General features: G+C 33.7%; 2 protein-coding genes across 3 annotated transcripts in view; one reads left to right on the top strand and one right to left on the bottom strand.

The window, feature by feature from the left end:
* Nucleotides 1-17,235, top strand: part of LOC140436431 (esterase B1-like) — a 62,278-nt gene that overhangs the window by 33,495 nt on the left and 11,548 nt on the right. For both annotated transcript variants that reach the window (XM_072525250.1, XM_072525251.1), the window contains exons 3-5: nt 2,978-3,114; nt 7,439-7,576; nt 11,409-11,614. In XM_072525250.1, the coding sequence (XP_072381351.1) occupies nt 2,980-3,114; nt 7,439-7,576; nt 11,409-11,614 (479 nt within the window). In that variant the 5' untranslated portion in view covers nt 2,978-2,979. The remainder of the gene's footprint in view (nt 1-2,977; nt 3,115-7,438; nt 7,577-11,408; nt 11,615-17,235) is intronic.
* Nucleotides 8,828-10,952, bottom strand: LOC140437878 (uncharacterized). The gene is made up of 2 exons (XM_072527674.1): nt 10,724-10,952; nt 8,828-9,543 (listed from the first exon to the last, which is right to left on the bottom strand). The coding sequence occupies exons 1-2, from the start codon at nt 10,887-10,889 to the stop codon at nt 8,828-8,830; spliced, it is 882 nt and encodes a 293-aa protein (XP_072383775.1). The 5' UTR covers nt 10,890-10,952.

The following is a 17,235-nucleotide window of genomic DNA, read 5'->3' as shown; positions in this document are numbered from 1 at the left end:
CTGTTGATACGGGTGACTCAATGAAAAACAGATATTTGTCAACAAGTTTACAGAAGTATATAGGAAAACAATTTTAAATTGACTATGACCACCAGGTATAAAGGTTGGAGCAGAATAGAATACAATAGTTGTGAGGGTTACTAATCCCTAAATAAGGTTGCCAGTGTCGGAGTGATGGAGGTTAACAGGTACTAATGAATTTGCAAGAAATGTAAGATGTTTATTTTATTGGTTATATATAACCAATAAAAGTTTAATAAGTACCTACCTATTTGCAAAATAAAGTTTTATTCTTTAGATAAAATAAAACGTTTTATTTTATCTGAAATGAATGCATTCCACGAAGTAAGGGTTTCAACAATCAAACATTTAATTCTTTAATTCCAGGAATCTACGACAGTAATTGACTAGATAATTACCTTCTAAACTTATTCCACAGAAAATGTGATAGTGGGTTTTTCCATTTTGTAGGAAGGTATAAGTGGCGTATTCAAAATTCTTAACAGTTCACTAAAAGTAGGTACTTCAGTTGCAAGGTGCAGTTTATTGTGTATACTAGTGTTATGGAAAATTTGGAAGTGCCGTGTAAACGCCGAAAAATTGGTCCTTTAACAGTTAATGAAAAAACATTAATATTTAATTGTTTTAAATCATTTACAGACAAACGTTTATGTGAAAGTGTTGATGAGACCGTTGAGTTAGTTAGCAGTACACTTGGTGTTGGGAAATCTACGATTTACAGAGTTATTAAAGAAGAGAAATGTGGTAGTTTTCAAATGCCACGTAATGCTCCAGGGAAACCAAAATTTCAAATAGAATATCATTTTAAAGAAGGATTCGACGGAAAGTGCATGAATTCTTCTTTAGACAAGAATTTCCAACATTGGATAAAGTTCTTGTCTCAGTTCGAGATGATAAGGATTACCCAGAAATGAGTCGAAGTACGTTATGGAAACTTTTAAAAGAAATAGGCTTCCGCTGGAAAAATAATCCCAGAAAGTCTATTTTATTAGAAAGAAGCGATATTGTCATATGGAGAAGACATTTTCTAAGAACCATAAAGGAAATGAGAAACCAAAAAAGAAAAATATTTTATCTTGATGAAACATGGATCAACGAGGGTCATACACCAAATAAATTTTGGCAGGATGAAACTGTTACAAGTCAAAGGCACGCTTTTGTAAATAACTTATCTACTGGTTTAAACCCACCATCAGGAAAGGGACGCAGGCTGATAATAGTACACATTGGCAGTTCAGACGGTTTTGTTGAAGGTGGTTTATTAACTTTTGAATCAACTCGTACCGGTGACTACCATGAAGACATGAACGCTGATGTCTTTCAAGAATGGTTCGAACAAATGATAGATCTTCTTCCTAAGAACTGTGTAATAGTAATGGATAATGCAAGTTATCACTCCAGACTTATAGAAGGACTGCCCACAACCAAGTGGTTAAAAAAAGACTTGCAGAATTGGCTGAGTTCAAAAAATATTACGTACCATCCCGGATCTATAAGAAAGGAACTTTATTCGTTGTGTGCCCTTCATAAAGAAAAATTAAAAAAATACGAAATTGATGAAATTGCCAAAATTGACAATCGTGGAATGACAGTACTTAGATCCCCACCATATCATTGTGAATTAAACCCGATTGAACTGGTATGGGCACAGATAAAGAGTGAAGTTTCAAGAAAAAATACCACTTTTAAAATTCATGATGTTAGACAGTTGTTTTTGGAGGCCGTAAATAATGTAAAACCTGAAAACTGGGAAAAGGCAGTAAATCACACTACTAAAGAAGAGGAAAAAATGTGGAAGCTGGACAATATTACTGATAAAATGATCGAGCCAGTTATTATAAATCTTGGTTCTGAAAGTTCATCTTCTGAATCTGATTTGGATTTGTAACAAGTAGCTGTAAGTTTTATATTAATATTTTTATTCATCTATTTAACATACCTTAGACGGTTTTAAAAACTCTTTTTCTCTTTTGTAATTTTTAAAAATTAAAAAAAATGTGAATTTTTTAAAACCCTTTTTAATGTAGGCCAGTCAGTTCCAATATAGTGTGTGATAAAAGAGGTCACTTTTGTTGACATACACATAACACTTTATAACACTGAAATAATTCATTTATTTTTTACAATTATTCAAAGTAATTTTTCAATTAATCTTGAGCACGCCCATGGAGTGGTAGGAGGTACCAGTTAAAATTATTCTAATTACTCTCTCGTTCATAAAAATAAACTATATAATTAGCCGACGTTGGCATTCAGCATTGTGAAGGCTTCTGGATCTTCTGCCACATGGAATAATTGTTCTGAACTTGGTATCTAATTTTGGAGTCCATTTACGAATGTTTTTTAGCCAAGAAATAGCCACGCTACTTAAATCAAAATTGCTCTCAAAGACAGCTACAACAAAAGTATATAAAACTGTAAATTGCCCCATAAAAACGTATGGAAGTGAGAAGTGGACACGGAACTAGCATAAAACAACAAAATTATTAGTCTTAGGATGAAGGATCATCTGGACAATCTTTAAGACTTTTAGAGACGAGATAACAGGAGAGTGGAGACCAAAAAGTTAGCAGAAACTTCGAGCACTCTATGGAGAAGAAAACATAGTATGTTACTTCAAGGCAAATCCGATAAGATGCGTAAGACTGAGATGTACTTAGATCGGATGATGAAAGACTTAAACATAACCTTCTGGGAAAAGCCCGATCGTAGGTTAGTCGGTGGTCTAATAAAATGATGGAAATATGCAGTAACGAGTGGTCTACGTACCTGATACTACGACCGATAGTAGATGTGGTCAAGCCTTAGAGTTGTAGAGCCAAGAAAGAAAGAAGAAGTTTTATTTGCTTCATCTACATATAATTCTGCGAATTAAAATCCACAACTGATCCATTTTTGTACTAAATTAATACCTTATCAATTATAGGGCACCCAGTTTTAATATTCGTTTTTTTAGCAATGGATTCGCCAATAGTACAAATAACCGAAGGACAATTAAGAGGATGTTTAAGAAAGGATCATTCAGGTCGAGAAGTATTTGCTTTCCTTGGAATTCCATACGCCGAACCTCCCATAAATTCGCTAAGGTTTAAAGTAGGTAAATATAGTAATTTTTAAATCTAAATAAATATTATCTTTCTGCAATTGTAGTTTTTGCACAAAATGTAAACTTATTAAAATCAAATATTTCTAAAGTTTTATTTTTATCTAAGTTTTGCCAATGTTTTTAACATTTTATGTTATATAGCGTGTGTATGAATTAGTATACAGTGCTAGTCAAAAGTCCGTTTTCCCCTCGTGTCTTTTGAACGATTATTGTTAATATAATAGTGAAATTTGGAGGGAGGTAATAAACAGAAGTAGGCTTCTCAACTAGTCATAACAGGTGATGTAATAGTGACAGATGACGTTACAGCGCACTGTGACAGATAATTTTAAACGGGACCTTATGGCAAATAATACCTCGTTTGAAAGGTAGTGAAAATACCTATTCAGTCATAATAATTTTGTTTGAGTTTAAGCCCATTTTGATGAATAAATTAAATAAATACTAAAATTGTAGCTTCTCATTTAATTATTAAATATTTAACAACCAGTTCTTATAGTAAGTGTTCAAAATGTGCTCCATCTACTTCCTGACAGTAATGCATCCTATTTCTAAACTCTTGCCGTACTCTTTCAAATGTGCCGGGGAAATTGCCCTACATTCTCCAACTTTTCGTTGTTTCAAAATGTCAATATTGTCGGGTGCTTTAGCGTTAACTTTAGATTTTATGTATCCCCGCAGAAAAAAATTTAATGGTGTGAGGTCCGGTGACCGAGCTGGCCATTCTATCGTCGTACCTCGTCGTCCAATCCATTTACCACGATATTCCTCACCTAGGTAACGTCTTACTGCACCATAATAGTGTGCAGGAGCACCATCTTGTTGAAAGTATTGAGAAAAACAGGCCCAACTATGTGGTTTCCCAAAATACCTGCCTAAAGATTTTTTTTTTTTTTTTTTTGGAAATTGAGTATGTGTTTCACGAAAGACGTGATTTGTATCACTCCAATACCTCACATTGTGTGTGTGTGTTAACATTTCCATTGAGAGAAAAAGTACTTTCGTCACTAAAACAAATTGTCGGTCGGGGTCATTATCTGAAAGTTGGTGCACAATTTTTAATTTGTATGGATGAAATTTGTTTTCAGCCAACAATCGGTGTACTGTCTTTTAACTGATTCCATAGATGGATGCAACTTGGTTTATAGAAGAAGTAGGGTTCACTACCATTTCTGAAATTATGTCAATATTTTTGTCATCACTAATTGTTGGTCGACCAGATCGTTTGACATCTTGAACACTACCTGTTTATTTAAACTTCCGAAGAAGCTTTACCTCTCATTAAAAAGACGTTCCGCTGCATGGAAATTATTTCCACATTTACCAATTATTAACACAGCTGCTACTTTGTCAGCTACAGTATGTACCATTCTGCCTTTGTAAAAATTTAAACGTCTCGTTAAACAATATTTAAACTAAATATTAACTAAGAACAACTAACTAAAATCAACTTGACTAAATTTGAATTGACTAAACTAAGCAGAAACAGAAACTAAATATTGAGCTATAAACGCTTTTGCAAACTAAAGACAACTAGAGAATTGACAAACGTCAACTTTTTTGACAAATAACCAAAGGCGGACGTTAGAATTCTTATTAATTAAATGCCAAACTAGAATTTTAGTATTTATTTAATTTATTCGTCAAAATCATCTTAAACCCAAGCAAAATTAATATGATTGAATAAGTATATTAAAATAAATGTAGTTTCGCATTTAATTAACATATATTCTAACGTCGAAATGTGGCTCTATCGCCGTATCCTAAAAATACCATGGACAACGAAAATCACAAATATAGATGTCCTTAAAAGAATAAACCAAGAACGCCAACTTTTCGAAACCATCAAGAAAAGGAAAACGGCGTATCTAGCTCACATCATGCGAAATGAAAAATACCAGTTCCTCCAACTTATAATCGAGGGTAAAATTGAAGGCAAGAGAGGAATGGGACGCAAGAAAATGTCCTGGCTCCTGACTCAAGAAAATCTCTGATACATATTGCAAGAAATAGAGAATTAATGGAAAATGTGATCGCTAACATCCATTAGTGGATTTGCATCTGAAGAAGAATAATTCTAACGTTCGCCTCTGGTTAATTGTCAAAATAGTCGACGTTAACGTTCACGTAAAACCAATTAGAGAATTGAAAAACGTCAACTTTTTGACAAGTAACCAGAGGCGGAAGTTTTAATATTTATTAATTAAATGCGAAACTACAATTTTAGTATTTATTTAATTTATTCTCAAAATCAAATATCAAAATGAGCTTAAACTCAAGTAAAAATAGTGTGGTTGGATAGGTATTTTCAATACCTTTTAAACGAGGTATTACTTGTCATAAGGTCCTATTTAAAATTATCAGTCACAGTGGCGCTGTAACGTCATCTGTGACTACTACGTCACTTATTATGACTAGTTAAGAAGCCTACATATGCTTATTTCCTCCCTCCAAATTTCACTATTATAAGTATAACCATTCAAAAGATACGAGGGGGGAACGGACTTTTGACTAGCATTGTAATATTTTCACTATGTGTGATTTTGAATATAATCTTGGCATACTTATTGTTTATATAAAACTTATTTGTATAAAACTTTAATTCGGCCAATAGCATGTTATGGCAGCGAAGCATGGGTCCTGAAAGAAACATCCAAAAACAAACTCGACACATTCGAAAGAAAAGTACTGAGGAGAATACTAGGACCTGTGAGGGAAAACGGAATCTTCAGAATTCGATATAACAACGAGCTCTATCAACTGTATAAGGAAACACCCCTGTCAGACTTCATTAGAATACAAAGATTGCAATGGGCCGGACATGTGATACGAATGGGAGAGGATAGGCTACCAAAACGAGCACTGAACGCCAGAATGCAGGGAAAGAGACCAGTTGGAAAGCCAAGAAAGCGCTGGGAAGACACAGTAAGCAGCGACGCACAAGCACTTTTAGGAGTCCGTGTATGGAGAAGAGCAGCCACAGACAGACAAGGGTGGAGGCAAAAAATAAAGGAGGCCAAGGCTCATTTTGGGCTGTAGTGCCGTAGAAGAAGAATACTTATTGTTTGAAGGATAGCTCGTCTCTGTAATCTGCTATAACTTTATATTTCTCATAATATTTTGCATATGCATGAATTTATAGTATTTTTTCTCTTTTTCTTTCTTTCCATACTCAATTTTGCTAGCTTATTGGCGGACTAACATCTCTGTGATAAAAGCCTGGAAGGTTAGTCATTACAACATATTTTGGTGTGACATAGGGTATAATAAGTGCCTCTGTCTTATTCCCTTGCCTCTATGTATAGGTTTTGTAAGTTGTCCAGCTATTTTGTCTTCCATCTTCATCTTTTGATAAATATTTTTAACAGTTATTTACCACTTTTAATAGGAATTAATCACAATTACGTTTAAAATACTCAAGTCAAAAGTCAACTGTTTTGTTCGAATGAGCCATCAGCTACAAGGTCTATTCCAGGAGTTCCTTCAGTTTCTGTAAACATATTAGTTTCTTCGCCACTGGGGATAACAATAACACCATGCCAAGAGTCTGTTGAAAGCCATTGGTTTTGTTTGGATCGGCCATCACAATCTAATTTAAAATTTACATCGCAAGTAAAAAAGGAAAAAATGAAGTGAAGCTGATTTACGATGCCGAACGATCTTATACAGAACTTGAATCTTTCTAAAGATAACGCAGAAATATTATCTCCCCAATTAAACGAAAATAATCTACTAGAAAAAAAAGTTATCATTTTTCCAAAGATAATGCTTTTTTATGGAAAGACAGGGCCAGAAATAAGGAATATTTCTTGGCTGAACAATTTAAAAAGGAATTCTTTCTTACTACCACCCAACTCTTTAGTATATATGTAAATAAAATAATAATTGAAAAAGATATTGTTAATAAAAAGGAAAAGACAGTTAAGATTTGATTTCACGTACTGGGCGCTCTGATGAGGCCTATTAGGCCGAAATACGTATAAGCGGATGCGCAAGCGCCCTGTACGTGAAATCAAATCTTAACTGTCTTTTAATTTTTATTCCGATATACTCTGTACGAGTACTAGAAACCAATTCGCTAAAAATTTTGCTTAGTTGAGGAGATATGTTGTGGAATGCAATTTTTAGATTCCCCATGTCTCTCATAACATCTTTATCAACGTCTGTTTTGCCTTGCAATTCTTAGAAGGCACAGATTAAAGCGAAATTCTTTATTTGGTTTAGAAAATTAGTCTACGATTTTATATTGTTAATATCTCAAATATTATACTGTTCATATAATAATGATCATAAAACATATTTCTTTTTTAGGCACCAGAACCTGTCAAGCATTGGGGAGGTGTAAGAGACGCAAATAAGGAAGGGGATCCATGTTATTCAAGAAACTTTTTTACCGGAGAGTATCGAGGTTCTGAGGACTGTCTTTATTTGAATGTTTTTACAAGAGAGGTAAGTATCTTAAAACGTATCTAGTAGTAAAACAAGAAATGAAATTGACTACAAAATTGGTAACAAAAGAGAAATCATACAAGATGTGATCATCTTAAATAGATTTTGTATAGTCAGTGGTCACTAATTGGTATAGTTGATTATTAAAATTGTAGACACTAAATTCTGAGAAATGGAAATTGAATTTTAACAACAGCACAATTGCCAGATTGCTATTATAGATAATTTGTTAACTTTTATATTAATAATTTTCATACAGTCAAATAGTCATAGAATAACGAACTTTTGAAGTATCTCATGAAACATGACAATGCTGACCAGTAGAAAAGAACAATAGATAATCGAAGCCGTAATTTAAAGAGAGACTAAAGCATGAATTGTTTTATGTTTAGATATATATGTAGTTTGAGTGCTGATAAAATCAATGATTTATTAAATGACACTGAAGTTTTTAATTCTATAAATTTTTTTTTGGTCTGAAATATGGAATCCTTCAGCGTCAATCATTTCGTGTTTACTTTCCGTGTTTCGCTTTTTAAAATTCATTTTTCATGAAGTAAGTAAATCTACTGACTGAGCTGACGTGATTTTTCGGGTAAAAGCGCGTTACGGCATTTAATTTAGCGGTGTTCGTTTGCCGACTGGCTCGATTAGTGCGCGCGTACCTTAAGGAACATGTCTCACTTAGCGTCAAGGCTACGGTTACTATGCATGCGAATTCGTACGAAATTTTGTTCTTACGTGTTCTGACGAACTCGTCGTTACAGGTGGTTACACTGTGAACGCATTTTGATCGTCAGTACGTTTCTGCCACCCAGCGAAAATGGACGAACTCGATGATCTATATTTTTTGGATAATCCTTTATTAAAGTTATTAATTTTAAATAGTGGAAAATCGGAGCACCTGAGCCAGTTGTTTAGCGGTAGAGACGACAAAGGAGAGTTTCGTATGTTGTTTCGAGAGATATGGGACCAACCAGAGAAGTTTTTCGAGTACTTCAGGATGACACCTGAAACTACATACTAAAGGGGATTGAAAAAAGGATCGAAAAGTTCTCCAATTTTCGCGAATGTATTTCGCCAAAACACAGACTGGCTGTAACTTTTAAGGTAAGAAAAAGATGAACTACACTGTATACTATATATTTAGTTCTTTACTTCAATAACAATTTGAAATATTCAATAATAAAATAAAATACAAAAAGTTAAATTAAACGCAGCAAAATTGAACGAACAAATAGCGCTTAGTTTTTAATAATGTTTGTCCTCCGGTGTTACATTAGAAAAGTACGGAGCAAGGTCATCTTGTTGACTATCACTCGTCGATGAATAAGTGGAAAATGTATGAGTTGGATGGTGAATTGGTTGTGGTGTATATTTACCTCCAAATCTTTCCTCCTCTTCGCAAAAAACTTGTTGGAGTTTAGTTCTCACGTACAGTTTTCTGTCATCTGGCACTTTCCTCAAATAAGGTAGTAGGCTCATCAGAAAATGATAGTCCGGATCGTCGTTTCGTGGAGATGAATTTCTTTCCTTGATCATTCGAAGTTTCTCTTCTTCAAAATCCATCAATTTTCTGACGATAGTGGCATTATTTATCTTCGCTACTTTTTTCTTGGGTGCAGAAAATGCTTGTGGTGGCGTTGTTTCATCCACTGTGTTATGAGGTGATACGAGAGTTTTTGTATGTGAATCTGGTTCGTCTTCAGCGGGATCAGGGGGAAAACTAAAAGGTGAATTATGGGTGTCTTCTTCACTATCAGATGTTGGCTGGGTGGGTCTCGGGACATTACCCTGCAGTTGTCTTTTTTGAAATTGGTCCTTTAAAAACTCCATGCTTCTAAAATAGGCCCACTTAGACTCTTTGATGATTCCTCCTTCGTCTCCGCTTCGTTTTTCAGGATACTTGCTCAATTCCTTGCGAAACGTGTCCCTCAAACCTCGCCACTTAGTTTTGGCTGTTTCACCTGAAATTATTGAAATGAGAACCAATTAATCTTGTTTTCATTTGTAACCTACTATTATTTTAGTGTATTGAATTATTGTTTTGTTAAATAATGTTGATTTAGTGTGTAGTAGATTTGTTTCTTATTTCAGATTTCTGTCTACTGGGATGTCTTTTCGAGCACTTAGCTTCTCATACAGAATTTCCCACTGCGGTATTCGAAGCATAGTTTACGACACATGTCAAGCTATATGGGAGTGCTTCTGCGGTACACATATGTCGTTGCCAACTACAGAGGAATGGAAAAACATCGCGAGTGACTTCTACAACAAATGGAATTTTCCCAACTGCATTGGTTGCATAGATGGCAAACATATTCGCATGAAATGCCCAAAAAAAACTGGGTCGACATATTTTAACTACAAGGGCTATTTTTCAATTGTACTGCAAGGAGTAGCCGATGCAAAGTACAAGTTCATTGCTGTTGAAGTTGGGGGATACGGTAGGCAAAGTGACGGGGGAACATTTTCAGATTCAAATATTTATCAACAGTTGGAAGCAAGAACTCTAAACATACCAGAGAATGAAAATATTCCGTCAACTAACATTCCAGCACCCTATGTTCTATTGGCTGATAATGCTTATCCTCTGAAAACCTATTTATTGAAGCCGTATTCAAGACAAAGACTTGGTATTGAAGAACGGATTTTTAACTATAGACTATCAAGAGCTAGACGGTGTGTGGAATGTGCCTTTGGTATTCTGGTATCCAAGTGGAGGTGTTTAAAAACCGAACTGCAAATCGATCCAGATAAAGTAGACATCGTAGTTAAATGCGTTTGTCTTTTGCATAACATAATCGTTGATAAGGAAGGACTGAGTTCCCTTGATATTCCTGCGATGGGACTTGAACCCAAAAACAATGCTCCAGTTTCACGGAGATATAATAACTACGGAAGAAGCGCAAATGATGCTAGAGAAACTTTGAAAACTTATTTTTTTAGCCCAGCAGGTGAGGTTCCGTATCAATATGACCTAGTATAATAATCTCCAGCTCTATAAGATTTGTTATTGATGGGTGAAATGTTAACATTATAACTCTACTTGCTTAGGTAATTTACTTGCTTTATGATTATGTGTAAATTAATATATTAGTAACTAATGTATGTGTAATCACAAACAAATTCATAAACTTTGCTTACTGCTGGTGTCGAGTTGTGATGCAACCTTCTCCCAACTTTGCCGACAAACATCTCTGTTGTGGTAATGTTTTTCCCTCATGTTCCACAAACACTTGTTCTCTTGAACACAAGCAATTAATTTTTCAATGTCCATGGTGGACAGTCCGCAGTTCCTAGAACAAAACATCCATGTAAATGTTATTGTTTTTAAACATCCATAGTTGAAAGGTTTAACGCAAAAAAGGAATTAACAAATTAAACATCCATGTTTGTTAACATCATAATTTTACTTGATTAGGTGTAATTCGCTAAAAAATTCTTAATAAAAAAAGAAAATTTTACTTACTGCTGGTATGTGTCGCAAAACAGCCGCTATTCGGAACAATTCGTACGAAAATAACAAAGTTGTTTGAACTCCCAAATCGTACTGACGACGACGCACGTATTCTGACGAGGAAATCGCACCCACTGTAAACACTTCCATTGAAAAGCATTTATTTGTTTGTTCAAGCGAATTCGTCAGAACACGTAAGAACAAAATTTCGTACGAATTCGCATGCATAGTAACCGTAGCCGTAGATATTTGGGGGTCTGAAATTTCAATAGTCTGTGCGCTAACGTTATAATATTATACATGAGTAATTATTCATAATATTAATTAATTATTATTATTATATGACCATAAAAACATTTAATATATTTTTAGTTGCCTACGGTACCGAAAAAACTAAAACCGGTCATGGTATGGATTCACGGCGGAGGTTACATATCAGAATCTTCGGGTGTAGATATCTTCGGACATGATTTTTTGATTGCAGAAGACATAGTTTTTGTTTCTTTCAATTACCGTTTGGGTTTATTAGGATTTTTAGCTTTGGATGACACTACTTTGGAAGTTCCTGGTAATGCAGGGTAAGTACTTTTCGTATTAGTTATAGTAGTAATGTAAACGTATTATTTAACTGACACATTTGTGACTGCAGATTAGGGAGAATATTTGTAATATATCTTTCATGGACTCTATAAATTATTTTCGTGATTCTGTGATAAAGAACTGTGGAACTTCTCAAAATTGGCATTACTCTGAAACGTTTCCTGAATGGTTAAAGATAAAATTTTTGTAGGAAATCCAAGTTACCTTATAAGAAATTGATTGGTTTTGCTATCTTAGCCTTTAGACCAGATTTAAGTTTTTGTGTGTCATTTCAGTTAATTGCAAAATAATTACACTGAAGAACATTGGAAAAATGTGAAAAATGTTTTGAGATACTTGAAATCTACAGAAAATTATGTTTTGAGATTTGTTAAAGAAACAAAGGAAAATCCTATGTTAATGCAGACTTTGCAAACAATCAAAATAACAGAAAAAGTATTAGTGGTTATGCTATGATTAAAAATAATGTTATTTCTCGGAAATCTAAGAAACCAAGTGTAGTGCCAGTATCTAGTGCAGAGGCTAAATGTATGGCATTATCTTCATGTGTCACAGAAATTTTGTTCTTTCGTCAGATGTTAGAAGAGATTTTTAAAACTATGTATAATATAATACTTGTATAATAATACTTGTGTAAGAAGATACGTCGTCTGATTAGCAACAAGCTGGCATTTTTACAAAGTCATTGTCAAAAGTTAAATTCACTTGTTTTATGGAACTTTTCAATGTTATTGAGTTGTAATAGTTTTGTAGCTTGTAACGAAATATATTTTGCCTACCTTAGGGTAAGATCATGAGGTAGAAAAATTGGGGACACAAACTAATGGGGGTCAAGATAGGGCAAGCAAAATAATCGTTATTTGTGCGAACGGCACTCAGGGGTTAAATGGAGAGCTGGGGTCGTGGGTAAGTAAATGACAGGGGGGGTAGGATTGAGGCAGCTACACAATAAAACAAAGGGTCATGAATCTCTTGGAAAAAAAAAATAAAACAACAAGAAACAGGAAACACCTCTATTAATTTATAAAGAGCGCCACTTCGAGGTGCCTAATTGTAACCATTACAACAGCTAGTTGTAACTAGGGAAATAATTATCAAACATAAAGAAACACATCTTTTTTAAACGGAAACTCAAAAAAAAGGTTAGTTAAAAAAAGAATCAAATGTTAAGGAACAAAATTTAACATTTATTGTGTCTTACCACAAACAGTGTTTTAAATTATAAAACGGACACTGGACAGTTAAGTAACATATATTGTAACATATTGAACAAAATTTATATATATTAAAAAAATAGCCAACATTCATCTTAATAACAACTAACCTTAATAATTCATCAAATAAATATTATTCTTCTAACTTTTCTTTTATTGTTATTTTTATTTTTACATTTGAAATAATTTTAATTTTTTATCGTATAGCTGTAACGAACGTGCTTAAGACAATTTAATCTTGACATTCAATATTTCAAATACTTCAATGTCAGTTTTTATTTGCAAAATCTTTTAAATTCTGTGAGTGTTTTAAAATGTATGTGTACGCCATTTTTTGTAATGTTCAAATTGTTTTTAGTTTACTCCTGAGGAAGCTTTTAAATAAATGGCGAAATATTGAGTAATTTAGAAAAAACAAAGATTTTTATTATAGACCACTTTACCCGATAATTTGAACGTATATATATATATATATATATATATATATATATATATATATATATATATATATATATATATATATATATACCAAAAAGTATTATTCTCTAATCTTCTGGGGTAGTCCCACCTCTAATTCGTTGTTTGACAAAGCCATTTCGAGATGCAACCGTTACATAGGTCATGTCGAAAGCATGTTCGTAACATTAAGAAGAGAAATGCTTACCTATTGCGGTCTCAGTTTTGTCCACTTGTTTAGTTGCAAGAATGCACATTAATTAACAATGTGAAACCATTTTTACAGCACTTTTCACTATATTCCATACTTGTATTCAATACTAATATCATACAATATTAAGTTTTTGATTAAATAACAACACGTTTGCTAGTATAATATGAGTATTTTGGACATAAAATGTCAGGCATAAATTATAATACAGTAAAACCTCCCTTAACCGAAACATCGTTTAACCGAAACGGCTGACAGTTTCAATAATTTCGTCAATAAAAAGTAAATGTTTGTCGCAAAACGTAAACAATTCCGTTAATTTCACTCACCAATTGATGTCTATGTGTGTTGGGAAATCACAAAAACCAAGAGCTCTAAGAGATATTTCCGAAAAGGCATTTTAAGGTATAGAATCCAAAAAAGTTCATGGATGTCGACCACTTTATTTTTAGAATGGTTTGAAAATGAATTCGTCTCAAGTGTAAAATCCTTTTTAAAATCAAAAAACCTTCTCATCAAAGCATTGTTGCTTGTTGACAATGCGCCCTCACCCTCAAAATCTACAAAATGGTGACAATTGTCAGATTTTTGCCACCGAATGTCACAAGCTTAATCCAGCCGTCAGACCAGGGAGTCATAGAGACATTCAAGAGACATTATAGAGAAGCATTCTTAAGACATCAGTTATTACAGGAGACGAATTAATCCAAAAGTGTTCCCGAAATTCTCAAATCTTTAACAATAAAACATTTTTATTGGTGAGGCCAAGATCAAATCTTCAACTTTGGAAAAACGCTGGAACAAACTTTTTGATAAGATTTTGATTGACCATCCTGAAGAAGAAAATGGTAAGAAAATGACAGAAGAAATTAAACCTTTCATTAAAAATTTGCCGGGACATGACGAAATTAACTAAGAAGAGATACGTGACTGGTTAGCAGCTGATGACTCAGAACGTGAATTCATCGACCAGGACATCATTGATATGGTTATTTATCAAGACAACCTGAGCATATCGGATGACGAAGATGACGACCCAAGAGGCAACAGGCAGCACAAGACCGTCGACGAAATTTTCAATGCTTTAGAGGAAAGAATTTTATACAGTAGGCCTAATTAGTTAGGGACACGACTAGATTCTTAATTTTTGTTGTCATTACATAAAGTATTGTCCTTTTCAGATTGCTTTACGTTTTGTCGAACAATCGAATGAGGCAAACTCATGACGTTCTGCAAATTAACGATGGAGGGAGAGAGAAACATCGTTGTCAAACGAAAACGCAAAAAAATAGCAGATTTCTTTAAAAAAGCATGTTAAACTTGTTCATTTTCCTTAATTTTATTACTTTATTTTGGTTTACTTATTAGAAAACATTACGAAATCAACTCATAGTATTTTTTAATACCAATACTTTGATCAAGAATATTATAAAAAACAATGTTATTTTTAACCGAAATTCTTGTTATCCGAAACGACTCCCTCCAATTATTTCGGTTAACGGAGGTTTTACTGTATAAATAAACTTAATCTCAAAAACTTGTAAGTCAAACAGAATGGCTCAGAGTGACCAATATTTCTGTCACTAATGAACAAGCGACAGTGGGTTAGGTATTCAGTTTGTCTCAGTGTTGCTTTGACTAAATGAGTTAATTGCTTTCAGTATAACACTAGTTAATTGCCCATAACCGTGAAGTTGCGTTTTAATACCTGGTATCTTAGTGTTGTTATGATAAATTGGACTCTTTTGGTTGCTTTGCTGTATTTCAATAATATTGAAAACAGAATTTTGTCAAAATATCCCACTGTTCCTTTCAAGCGATATTTTTGTATTATTCTTTGTAATATTCCACCTAAGTAGATTCTTTTCTAATACGCATCCCTAGAAACAATAGCTACCTACTAAAATTATCTTTTAGTTAGCTCATTTATTTTTAATTTGATGAAAGAGCACAGCAGAATTACATTTTTCAGTAAAATCACAAGCCTGTATTCATAATATATCTAAATAAATATAACGCAGGGTTTATATCTATATCTATTAATTCTGAAGGCCGCCGATGGGATAAAGTTAAGGTAATTCGACATAATATACAGTTAAGCAAAACTTACATAAATATACATATAGCTGTTGAAAATGGCAAATAAAATAATTTGTGTCTAGGTAAATGGGTTACGCAGATGCTAAAGTAAATATCGTACTATCTGCAAAAGGGGTTCGCTTGTGTGACAGTACAAATATTGAATATTAAATATTTGTTAACATTCGAAAAAGTTTGCTATTTTCTAAGTGTATAATGTTATTTCTATGGTCTTTTTGTGAATGATATTTGAAAAATGTAAAAAGAAAAATGTATAAATATATAAATAAATAAAAACGTAAAGTTATATTTTGCATATTACTTCCAAGATCCATCTGATCTTCCTAAAAGGCCTGATGGGGCCTGTCAGTCCTTTTAGGAATATTAGATGTGTTAACTGTTATTGTTTTTTTGTCAATTTTTTTACCTAAAATATAAAAACACAATTAACCGATTTAAACAAATTTTGTAAGTATCATGAATGTGTATTCCTTAATAAATGATAATGAAAACTAAGTCTTCTTCTTCTTCTTCTGATGGCGCTACAACCCTTTGTGAGTCTTGGCCTGCCTAACAATGTTCTTCCATTCTGTCCTGTCTGATACTTTCCTTCGCCACTGCCTGATGTTCATGGTTTTAAGATCCCTCTCTACGTCGTCTATCCATCTTTTACGGGGCCTTCCTCTTGTTCTGTTTCCTTGGGGTTTCCATCTCTGGACTACTTTTACAGCTCGATTATCTGGCATTCTTTCTAGGTGACCAAGCCAGTTTAGTCTTTGTGACTTTACAAATCTGACAATATCTGCGCTCTGCATTAGTTCATCCAGCTCGTGGTTCATTTTAATTCTCCACGAACTATCGCTGCATTGGGTTGGTCCAAATATCTTCCTTAGTATTTTGCGCTCAAATATTCTCAGTTGATTTTCATCAGTGGTTGAGAGGGTCCACGTTTCACATCCATTTGTGACCACTGGTCTAATTACTGTTTTGTAGATTCTCAGCTTAGACTCACGATTCAGTAACTTACTTTTCATTAAGTCTTTGTATGCATAAAAGCACTTATTACCGCTAAGAATCCGTGCTTGTATTTCTTGACTGATGTTGTTGTTATCATTTATTATTGAGCCTAGGTAGGGAAAAGTGGAAGCATATTTGTAGGTATGGTTGTCTGCCTTCAGATTCTCATGTTTATTCGATTTTGTGCACTCCATATATTTTGTTTTGCTTTCATTTATATATAGACCAAACGTAGCAGCTTCTCGTTTCAGTTCTATAACTTTTTCGCTTAATACCCTTTTGTTGCGGCTTATTATGGCAACATCATCCGCATATGCGCATATTTGCATAGATCTTGTATTAATACAGCCGTTTATATCCAGTTTTCTAACAACAGCTTCTAAAGTTAGATTAAAAAGTGTTGTTGATAAGGCATCCCCTTGTCTAACTCCATTTTCAATATCAAAGGCCTGCGTCATATTTCCATCTATTTTCACCATAGCTTTGGAACCCTCCAGAGTCATTAGTATAAGTTTAACCAACTTATTGGGTATCCCTAACTATGGGGATACCCAATATCTATCTATCTATTTATCGATAAGGAACTATCCCTAATGAAAACTAAGTAAAAGAGGTTTTTTAT

Source organism: Diabrotica undecimpunctata, chromosome 3 (genome assembly GCF_040954645.1).
Source record: "Diabrotica undecimpunctata isolate CICGRU chromosome 3, icDiaUnde3, whole genome shotgun sequence".
Lineage (NCBI taxonomy): Eukaryota > Metazoa > Arthropoda > Insecta > Coleoptera > Chrysomelidae > Diabrotica > Diabrotica undecimpunctata.
The sequence above is the reverse complement of the archived record's forward strand: the minus strand, read 5'-3'. Positions and strand labels throughout refer to the sequence as shown.

Coding starts and splice junctions, on each gene's coding strand:
- LOC140437878 (XM_072527674.1), bottom strand. CDS start 10,889: ATGTTTTGTTCTAGGAACTGCGGACTGTCCACCATGGACATTGAAAAA. Junction 9,544..10,723: donor ATCACAACTCGACACCAGCA/GTAAGCAAAGTT, acceptor CAATAATTTCAG/GTGAAACAGCCAAAACTAAG.